The sequence below is a fragment of the Papilio polytes genome, unplaced genomic scaffold, assembly GCF_000836215.1.
Source record: "Papilio polytes unplaced genomic scaffold, Ppol_1.0 DF823399.1, whole genome shotgun sequence".
Lineage (NCBI taxonomy): Eukaryota > Metazoa > Arthropoda > Insecta > Lepidoptera > Papilionidae > Papilio > Papilio polytes.
Genome location: NW_013525805.1, coordinates 495,852 through 506,120, shown reverse-complemented (window position 1 = coordinate 506,120; position 10,269 = coordinate 495,852). Strand labels below are relative to the sequence as shown.

At 33.3% G+C, this 10,269-nt stretch overlaps 3 protein-coding genes across 3 annotated transcripts; all 3 read left to right on the top strand.

Moving 5' to 3' along the window:
• The first annotated feature begins 265 nt into the window (after positions 1-265).
• Positions 266-3,164, top strand: LOC106104788 (odorant receptor 4-like). The gene is made up of 7 exons (XM_013284926.1): positions 266-827; positions 1,157-1,316; positions 1,386-1,482; positions 1,781-1,882; positions 1,961-2,049; positions 2,639-2,705; positions 3,046-3,164. Exons 1-7 carry the CDS (start codon positions 266-268, stop codon positions 3,106-3,108), a joined length of 1,140 nt encoding a protein of 379 aa, XP_013140380.1. The 3' UTR covers positions 3,109-3,164.
• Positions 3,165-3,652: 488 nt separating this feature from the next.
• LOC106104793 (pancreatic lipase-related protein 2-like) lies at positions 3,653-5,845 on the top strand. The gene is made up of 6 exons (XM_013284931.1): positions 3,653-3,722; positions 3,941-4,115; positions 4,488-4,636; positions 4,903-5,148; positions 5,310-5,646; positions 5,741-5,845. Exons 1-6 carry the CDS (start codon positions 3,689-3,691, stop codon positions 5,784-5,786), a joined length of 987 nt encoding a protein of 328 aa, XP_013140385.1. The 5' UTR covers positions 3,653-3,688; the 3' UTR covers positions 5,787-5,845.
• Positions 5,846-6,700: 855 nt separating this feature from the next.
• On the top strand, positions 6,701-9,672 carry LOC106104790 (pancreatic lipase-related protein 2-like). Its single transcript, XM_013284928.1, has 6 exons — positions 6,701-6,828; positions 6,963-7,137; positions 8,257-8,405; positions 8,528-8,773; positions 9,146-9,482; positions 9,588-9,672. The coding sequence occupies exons 1-6, from the start codon at positions 6,792-6,794 to the stop codon at positions 9,631-9,633; spliced, it is 990 nt and encodes a 329-aa protein (XP_013140382.1). The 5' UTR covers positions 6,701-6,791; the 3' UTR covers positions 9,634-9,672.
• The last annotated feature ends 597 nt before the right edge of the window (positions 9,673-10,269 follow it).

Sequence of the window (10,269 nt, the reverse complement as noted above, 5' to 3'; positions counted from 1 at the left end):
AAGCGGCGGCCCATCGTGGAGGTTTCCGACCCTCGCACCCCACCATTAAAATGGTACGTTATCAGTGAATAGCATAGGTCGTGTTATACCATTTTTAATTTCACATGGACGAAGTCGCAAGCAACAGCTAGTTTATGATAAAATTAAATATCATTATTTTTCACAACCCTATAGGGCGATGGTAAGTCGAATAGTCTAAACCTGCCAGTACTACGTACACTTTACATTAAAGACCCCGTGGCAAAAATAAATTATTTCGCCGACAATGGATATACCAAAGTTTGGAGAATTTTTCTCGCAGATTAATACTTCTTATTGGTTGTTAGGGATACCTTTCGGAAAATGTAATATTCATGTTAGATTTTATATATTTTTGACATTGGTACTTTTGATGGCGATAGGGGAAATAAATTTCTGTGCCGCCAATGTTTCTTCTAAACATTTACTCGAATTAACTGAATTAGCTCCGTGTCTATCTGTTGGTGTTCTATCGATTTTGAAAATAATTTGCATCGCAACTAAACGGAACAAAATTAACAATTTAGTTTGCTGTCTCAAAAATCTTTATGACAATATAATTAATGATGAAGAAAAGAAAGATATTGTAAGAGCAGATTTGTTATTCTTAAAAGCTCTAATCAAAACATATTTCATACTCAACATGCTTCTTATTATGATGTATAATTTTTCTACTATCTTCCTTATGTTCTATCATTACTTAAAAACATCTGAGGTCAGTTTTATGTTGCCTTACGCGATATTACTACCATTCTCCATGGATACATGGTACGAATGGATTTTGGTCTACATGTACTCAATTATGTCTGGTTTGTATATTTTATACCCAATATAGAATCTTATCATTACTTAACCGTCGAAAATTGATTCGAAGGCAGAAAATTTACATTCAAAACCTTAAAACCCTTATGATCATCTTTAATATTTGTTGCAATGCTTTAATATATTTATGGCGCGAAATGAGCGGCAGTGTTCGAAGCCAACCCTCTTGCGGACGAACTTTTACCGTCCAGATTGTTGAAATACTCAAAAGGTGTAACAATAGTACACGAAATCGACGTATATTTATGCGTAGATGTATATAAGTGAGAAATTAATATCTGGACTGTTTTTTTTTTACATATTTTTAATTTTACAGGTTTTTTGTGCGTTTTATTTTACACAGCTGTTGATATATTATATTACATATTGACGTCACATATTTGTAATCATTTTACTCTGCTATCTTCCGATATCCAACATTTAACAGACGGGAATCTTTTAAAAAATATAATTCAAAGACATCAATATCTACTTAAGTATGTGATTTTATAATTAATACCTTATTGTGTTCCCAAACGGAAACTTTTACATTGTATTTTTTTTAGGTTGTCAGAAGGTTTAGAAGATATATTTACGGCACCTAACTTTTTTAATGTCTTAGTGGGTTCTTTAGAAATATGCGCTCTTGGTTTTACTTTAACGGTAAGACAACTTTATAGAGTTTATTTTTCTTTATAACTATTCTATTATTACACTTATGACTGTCTGCGTAGAAAAAAAAATAAGTAGGCAGGGTTCCTCTAGACAGTGTTTTTCATTTGTACCGTAAAATTCATCTATTGAGCCGTTCCAGAGATACGTTTTAATAAAAATCGATTTAAGCTTTCGCATTTTTAAAAGCACTATGATTGTGAAAAACCTCATCTTTGCTGTATTTCGGCAGAAACTAATGATAACATTTTATAATTATGCTTTTTTTTACTCTAATGATTATTTTTAGTTTGGAGGTGGCATACAAATCCTTGGAGTTACTCTATTCCTGACTTCGGTGCTTTTACAAATGTACATGATGTGTTTGTTTGGTGAAACTCTGATGAGAAAGGTAACTTATGGAATATGTATTAAATTATTCAACATTTTAAACAATATAATGTTACCAAAATAAGCTTAATTTTTTTAGAGCACAAGCGTTGGTGAGATGGCGTATTTTTGTAACTGGCACGATATGGACAAATCATCAAAGAAAACAATTTTGTTGATAATAACAAGGTAAACCTATATTAATCTTGTAAAAGGAATGATTTGTATTTTTGTATGTATAAAAATAACTCAAAAAAATAATGGACCGATTTGAAAAATTCTTGTACCATTAAAAATCTACGTTATCAATGAGTAACATAGGCTATATTTTTACTATTATATTAATTTCACGCTGGCGAAGACGTGAGCAACAGTTCGTAATTTAATAAGTACTTACATATGTTTGAAAAGTATGGTAGCATAACTTAGAAAGCGTGTCGGAACTTGAGTGAAACGAAACGAGAAAAACACAAATTGATGCCCCGATGATGAACCGATCAAATTCCACGAAGTTCTTAATTTCTCGTCATCAATAACGCTCGGTATATTTATGAAATTAATATACCATCGATATTATGTTTTTTCTTTTATTTGTTAATAACATTTTGACTTATTTAACCTACATTTATCAAAATTACACAGAACCGAGCTACAAAAATCCCCAGCACCAATATAAAACGAAGGCACGCGTAGCCCCGGGCAATATTTACTATTTAATATAAACTTCATTATTTGCTTCACAATAATTAAAGTGTAATAAAAGAATCTGTTTTTTCAGATCCAATAAGGAAAAACATTTAACAGCGTATAAATTCTCTGTTATATCTTACAAATGTTTTACCAAGGTATGTCAATTACATAGATTGTTTTAACACATCCTCACATCGTAGTTGACTGTTATGAAGACGGAGACGATAATTTCCTACCCATACGACCCTACGATGAATATTTTCTGGCATATAATGCAAAAAGGTTTCTCTTTGTTATGCTGAGTTATTATTGATGCTAGATTATTTATAAATTTTTGGTGACGGTTTCATTTTCGATATTCGATTTTAAATGGGTCGTATTGCATAACATTAAATAAAAACGATTTATTCTAAAGCATGCCAATAACGTACTTACATTTACATTTTAAATTAATGTGAGTATAGAATAAAACTAAAATGTGTTTCTTTATTGCAGATTATAAGCACATCTTGGACTTATTTTACAATTCTACGCACATTGTATACAGAGAGCGAATGAAATCTTTAGAAATATGTTGTATGAAAAAGAAAGAAATGTAACTGTGGAGTAGCAATTGATGTTATGCAACAACATTTAATATCTATTAAACATTCATTATAAAAAAATAACAAAGATTAAAGAAGTCCATTAATAGCTAATTGTGTTTTTTTTTATGTGAATTTAATTTATTTATGTAAATCGTAAGTAAAATGAATTCGCCCTGACAAAACATATAAATGAAATAAAAACACGAAAAGTAAATATATGGGATACAAGAACATAGTATATAGAATCAACTACTGCTGTAAAATCTATAAAAACTATGAATTTTGTAAAAATTATTCGCAAAAATCAAACCAAATCATGATGAAAATACCAAGCTGTATTGTTTTTGACTGATAACACCAATTTATGTAAAACAGGAATATGTATGTAAATATCATAATAACAAGCTAATGTATGTATTATCAGCCAAAATTTATATTAATGTTTTGAATTGAACGATAACAATTACAAGATAAGATTTAATCCAATTTTTTCTCAATATAAAAAGGAATTTTCCAGCAAAAACATCGCAGATATATTACGTTTTATCATCATGAGGTTATTCTTATTTGTTCTTGGCTTTGTCGGTAAGTACTCAAAATTGATTCGACAAATAAATACATTTGAAGGCATCACCACATCATTTATTTACTTATGTAGTTTGAAAACCTTGAATTTGGAAACCCGCTTGCTACGATCACTTGTTTATTATAGTCCAATTCTCAATGATAAAATTAAACACAGTCATGATGAAAATCAACGATTACTAACACGTAATAAATCCTAACTAAAATTCATATCTCAGCTTTAGCAACAGCTGTACCCATTTTAAAAGAGGATAAGAAATATCCTCGGTACATTGAATTCCCCGATGGAGACGGTGTGATGCACACGGTGGATCTGGAAGCAGAACCCGACATGGAACTTCTGGAAGAGGTTAACAGAAATCCTGCCAACAACAGATATCTCCTTTATACCAGGTGTGTTTTCTTAACATTCATTACTAAAATTTAATACAATACATTTAGTGCATGTCGAGATATCTAGTATATCAAAGTATTAAATCTCACAGTTAGAAAGTGAGCAATATAATCTAGCAACCTTACTAATTTTATGAACGCGAAAGTTTTGATAGATGGATAGATGTTTGTTAGAGTTTGTAGCCTGAAGGCTGATCGGATCTCGATGAAATTAGGCATAGATGTAGAACATAGTCTGGAAGAAAATAAAGGTTTACTTTTTGTTTCTGTTTTGTTTGTTTGTTAAATACTTTCTGTTTGTTTTAATTCCACGCGACCGGAATTACTGGCGAAAGGAAGTATGACTATAATACATTTGGTGCTTTTTTACAGACGCAACTCCAGAATTTCTCAGACGTTGACCATTAATAACGCAAACTCTGTTACGTCATCAAACTTCAACGCACGTCTCCCCACCATTGTCATCGTCCACGGATGGCTGAGCAATCAATATACTAGTACTAATACTATTATTAGAGACGGTACGTCCATGTAAACCACATAAAACTATATTAAGTGTATCTAACTAACTATGTTTTAATTTCGTAATTGAACAATAAGTTTAAATTCACATTACCACGCGACACAACACAATCAAGACAAGTGATAGTAAAACAATAGGGAGGGGAGGCAAAGATTGCCGATTGATTTAGAATCCTTACAATGCTGTCTTGTGAACGCGGCCACGCTTTGGATGCAATACCGTGGATATATGTTAATTTAACCGAATGTTTCATTTCGTTAACAGCATGCTTAGGGAAGAGCGATGTGAATGTCATTATCATGGAATGGAGACGATTGGCTCTCTCTGACTATGCTACCGCGGTAAGAGGAGTACCTGCGGTAGGCCGCGGGCTTGGGCAGTTCCTGACTTTCCTCAATCGGGTGACAGGCGCCCCATTCAACACAATGCACTTGGTTGGATTCAGTTTGGGTGCCCACGTCGTTGGAAACGCTGGAAGGGAAATCGGAGGAAGAGCAGCTCGTGTTACTGGTGTGTACATTTAACAATATTACTTACTAAAAGATCCTTTATGGATATATTCATAGTAAATGTACTTGTCTATTGTCAAATATCAAATACTTTGCTTAGTTGGAACTGAAACATATTTGGTTATCCCGCTAACTTAATGCATGCTCTGTTTCAACAATCAGGACTGGACCCTGCTGGACCACTATGGAATTACAATTCAAACCGTCTCAGACCAAGTGACGGTGTTTATGTCGAGGCCATACATACTGACGGAGGAACTGGAGGATTGGGTATTGGTTCAGCTATTGCTAATGCTGACTTCTTCCCTAATGGTGGCAACTCACAGCCGGGCTGTATAAGTAGTTTATGCAATCATAATCGTGCGTGTGAACTGTTCGCTGCGACTGTCACCTACAATCACCTTGTCGGTCGGCAATGCTCCAGTACTTTACAAGTTTCTTTGAACACTTGCACTGGATCTAGATTGAATATGGGCAATGATATTTTAAATAAATCTGGGTAAGTGTAGTATGCGGAAATTAAATTCATAAATTTACAATTTTTGTATATGACTCTAAGGTATCGTATTTTAAACCATTTTTTTCTGTTACAGAACTGGATTGTATCGCGTGAACACAGGCAGAAGTCATCCTTTCTAATAATTACGACGAATAAATTTATGTTGAATAGTAATAAAAAATAAATGCAAAATTCACAATAGATGTTGATTTAATTAACATTTTCTATTGAACCTACAAAATTTCCCTTGTAAATATATTTGGGAGAGATATCACAGTTGAAAGACAACAAATATAATATCACGCATATGTAAATGATTTTAATGATGTTAACGAAATCAGTTATTAATTAATAGTAGAACATTTGCACGTGTGCCTTTTTCTTTGTTTAAGTCAGTATAGTAAACTTCTTATTGTTAATATCAAAATTTTAGTAAAACAAAATATCATAATTAAGAGAACGACACCGCAGCTTAATAAGTGCCTTTTATAATGAAAGAAATTATAAAATAAATCATAAAGATCATTACTTTGTGTATGGGGTTCAGGCCTCCGCAATTGTTATTTGTTTTCGTTGAATGAGTTAATATATATTTATGTGATATTTATAATCTCTAGATCACAATGATAATATAATTTAAATATTTCTGGCGCGCAAACTTATTGAATATTTAACAAAAATTCAACAACAAACAATTTAAAAATTTCGTATATTACAGCTGGAGTGAAGTTTGAGACAGATCCAACCAAAGATACTTTCATTGTAATTTTAGGATACGTATCTACAGATGTACATTGAAGTGCAATATTAATAAATACATTGACGCTTATTTCAAAATTGTTATGATTTCAGTTTTCAGAAAAAAAGTGTCCGCGTTGATATTAAATTTGTAACTTTGTCTTAAAGACTAGTTGATTCCTGGCCACTACAGTGAGCTGAAAAAAATCATCTCTTTTGGTGGTAGATAATACGTACATAAATAGGGGATTTGTTATAACGTAAATCTGTTAATTACTAGCTCAATAACACTAATCTATGAATTATCAACGATAGCAAATTTAAGATAAGATTAAATCTCATTTGTTCTTAATATAAAAAGAAAACTTCCAGAATTACACCGCAGACCAATAGTGGGTTTCGTCACCATGAAGTTGATATTGTTGTTTGCTCTTGGCTTCGCTGGTACGTTATACAATTTTTTGTTTTCTTTTGACATCGTTTTGATATGCACAAATTAATCCGTTTTACACAAGTTACGGAACAAACATCAAATCAAAAGAACTCGTGGGTAATTTTGACAAAATTAAATATTCCAGCTATCGCAGCCGCTGTACCGATTTCAAAAACGGAAAAGGCTTATCCTCGGTTCATTGAATTCCCCGATGGAGACGGTGTAATGCACACGGTGGATCTGGAAGCAGAACCTGACATGGAACTTCTAGAAGAGATTACCAGAAATCCGGCTAACAACCGATATCTTCTTTATACCAGGTGAGACTTTAAGTAAAACTAAAAGAAATTAGCTTCCGACAATAACACTTTCCACCATTCACGGCCCCGCACCAACTTGAACCAGTACAAGGCTTAAAAACTAAATATTAGCCCACTTAGCGAAGAGGATTATTATCATTTTTTTTATAGTCTTTATGATTCTGAAATCAGTGTGTTGTTTAGTGTCAGATTTCTGATACTGTTACTGATATTGACGCGTTGGTTAGTCCGATTTTGTTTAAAACCCTATCGCGATAAACAGAACGTGAGAGATTCGATATCAATGCTTCTGAAACTGAAACGATTGCGCCAATAAACTTGAAATTTTAAGTAAAGACACGTTTTCAAATCAATTACTGTTTTAGTCAATAAAGGTATATTTACGTTTATAAATTTTCTAGAAACTACTTGACGACTTAACAGAACATTTTTCAAGACATCATCAATCATCTTTAAGACATTTTATTAACGTCAGCGACATCAATGGGGAGCAGAAGCAAGCTTACGGCTTCGTGTTCTGCAAGAACAACAATAAATACTTGTAGTACATGGTGGTATACCGAAATGTAATTCTTTTCCGGTATTTACAAGTCATTCATAGCTACAATCAATGCGCGTAATTATCATCGATAATCCTTATCATATCACAAAATAACTTCGACTTATTACAAACTACAACATAGATTAACGAAACTATCATATCTTTTACAAATAAGTTTTAAAATATTAACACGATTGTGTCCTTCAATGTTCATTACATATGCCAACAATTTGATTTGAATCACTTTTTAGATAAGATTGTCAACTTTATGCTGCTGAGCAACTTTTTATATTACGTAGGACTACTTACCCTTGTAATGGTTTGTTGGAAAAACGTAAATTTTACACCACAATTCCTGAGCTTTAACTAGTTCTTTAAAAAATACATTCTTACTTATTAATCATTTAAATATGGCAATAAAGAATTGCAGTAATACTTAGAAACCCCTGATAATTAACACCAGCTACTAGATCCTACATCTCAAAATCAAATTTTATAATATTCTGATCGTACTAGAGAACAGTTTGTCTTAGAGTACTCTTATTTAGGATAATGATAAGAAAATGTTATTTTTATAGACGAAACCCCAGAAATTCGCAAGTTTTGGTAATTAACGATGCCAATTCTGTTACTTCATCGAACTTCAACGCACGCGTCCCCACTGTGGTCATCGTGCACGGTTGGTTGAGCAACCAGAAGTCAAGCTTGAACGATGTTATTAGAGACGGTAAGACGAACAAATGAAATAAAACGTATTTGAACTTTTATATTGTAGTTTCAAATCTAAACAAAGTTTGAGTTGAACAAAAAGGCACAATATTTTTACTGAGATAATATGTTCTGTTATAGCTTACTTGGCAAAGAGCGATGTTAACATAATCGTTATGGAATGGAGACGACTTGCACTTTCTGATTACGTTACCGCTGTAAGAGGAGTTCCCGCAGTAGGCCGTGGTCTGGGACAGTTCCTGGCTTTCCTCAACCGAGTAGTTGGTGCTCCCTTCAATACAATGCACTTAATTGGATTCAGTTTGGGAGGACATCTCGTTGGAAACGCTGGAAGGGAAATCGGTGGCAGAGCTGCCCGTATTACCGGTAAGCAGACGAAATTTGTTCTAATCCTTTACATGCCTAATTTGACCTGAGATTAAGATATACCTTGATAACTTCATGACTATGGCCATCACCTTCAAGAAGCGAGCTTACAACTTCCTCAAAGACCGGCAACGCACTACAGATCCTCTGGTGTCGTGGATGTATGGGCTTCGTTGACCACCTCTGTATTCCCGCCGCTCATTTGCCCCCTTCTCTCATAAAAAAACCTTTAAGGAAGAAATACTTTGTTCCAATAATAACTAATTTATCAGTTACAGTAGCGTTATATCGTGCAACATAAAAAATTTGTATAAAACATGTTATATACTATCTTCGTATTATAATTCTTTCAATTTCATTTTCATCTTTTAGGTTTGGACCCCGCTGGTCCACTGTGGAACAACAATAACGACCGTCTCAGAGCCAGCGATGGTGTTTATGTCGAGGGTATACATACTGATGGAGGCACCATAGGTCTGGGTATTGGAGCAGCGAGTGGTAATGCCGACTTCTTTCCCAACGGAGGAGAGTCACAGCCTGGATGCCTGACTGGAATCTGCGACCACAATCGTTCTTGGGAACTGTTCGCTGCGACTGTCACCTACAATCATCTCGTCGGTCTGCGATGCAACAATATGAACCAAGTCTCCTCGAACTCATGTACCGGTGCTAGATTGAATATGGGGAATGACATTCTAAACAAATCTGGGTAAGTTTTTCCTTTTTGATAAAGTGTAGTAAAGAAGAAATGTAGTTAGATGGCCACTACAAACTAATAATCATTAATACTGAAATAATTATTTTTTCATTTCAGGACTGGATTATATCGCGTGAACACAGGCAGAAATCATCCTTTCTAAATTATTCGAAAAAATAAACGCTAAATTATTCACAAATAATGTTGGTTTCATTTCTTTAAATTATTCCTAAAATGGTCTTTAAGTTACATTAGCATGTAGTTTTAAGTTACATTTTAATTAGCATTAATACGAAAGCTTGCATGCATTACTTTTTATCCACAGATGTTTAATTATATTTTGCGTAGTAGAGTAGTTATATTTGTCGCTGAAAAATGTGTTGGAAAGTTTTATTTTTAATTTGCGTTGTTAACAAATAATTAAGGAAAATTAATATACAGATTTTACGCTACGAAGTACCGAGAAAACTATAATAATGAGTGAATTCTAAATTAATTTAATTAATAAAGTAACTGCATGGTTAAAAGGAAATTTAACTATCTTTACGCGTATAAACGAGACTGATAGAAACTGTTTGCATTACCACAAGTACTGAGTGCGCTTAAACCTACATATACAACTATTACACTCTCTCGAGAGCTCTCCTAGGACACTCACTGCCAATAGTTACTGTGTTTATAACATAAACATGTTGATAAATACTTAGAAATAGCAATAATATATGACTGCAAATACACTGAGTAAAAACAGATGCAATGCACCCCTTACATAATGGTTGTATGTGAACTAACATCATAC

Coding starts and splice junctions, on each gene's coding strand:
- LOC106104790 (XM_013284928.1), top strand. CDS start 6,792: ATGAAGTTGATATTGTTGTTTGCTCTTGGCTTCGCTG. Junction 8,406..8,527: donor GAACGATGTTATTAGAGACG/GTAAGACGAACA, acceptor GTTCTGTTATAG/CTTACTTGGCAAAGAGCGAT. Junction 8,774..9,145: donor CAGAGCTGCCCGTATTACCG/GTAAGCAGACGA, acceptor TTCATCTTTTAG/GTTTGGACCCCGCTGGTCCA.
- LOC106104793 (XM_013284931.1), top strand. CDS start 3,689: ATGAGGTTATTCTTATTTGTTCTTGGCTTTGTCG. Junction 5,149..5,309: donor AAGAGCAGCTCGTGTTACTG/GTGTGTACATTT, acceptor TTCAACAATCAG/GACTGGACCCTGCTGGACCA. Junction 5,647..5,740: donor GATATTTTAAATAAATCTGG/GTAAGTGTAGTA, acceptor TTTCTGTTACAG/AACTGGATTGTATCGCGTGA.
- LOC106104788 (XM_013284926.1), top strand. CDS start 266: ATGGATATACCAAAGTTTGGAGAATTTTTCTCGCAGATTAATACTTCT. Junction 828..1,156: donor CATGTACTCAATTATGTCTG/GTTTGTATATTT, acceptor TTAATTTTACAG/GTTTTTTGTGCGTTTTATTT. Junction 2,706..3,045: donor CTTACAAATGTTTTACCAAG/GTATGTCAATTA, acceptor TCTTTATTGCAG/ATTATAAGCACATCTTGGAC.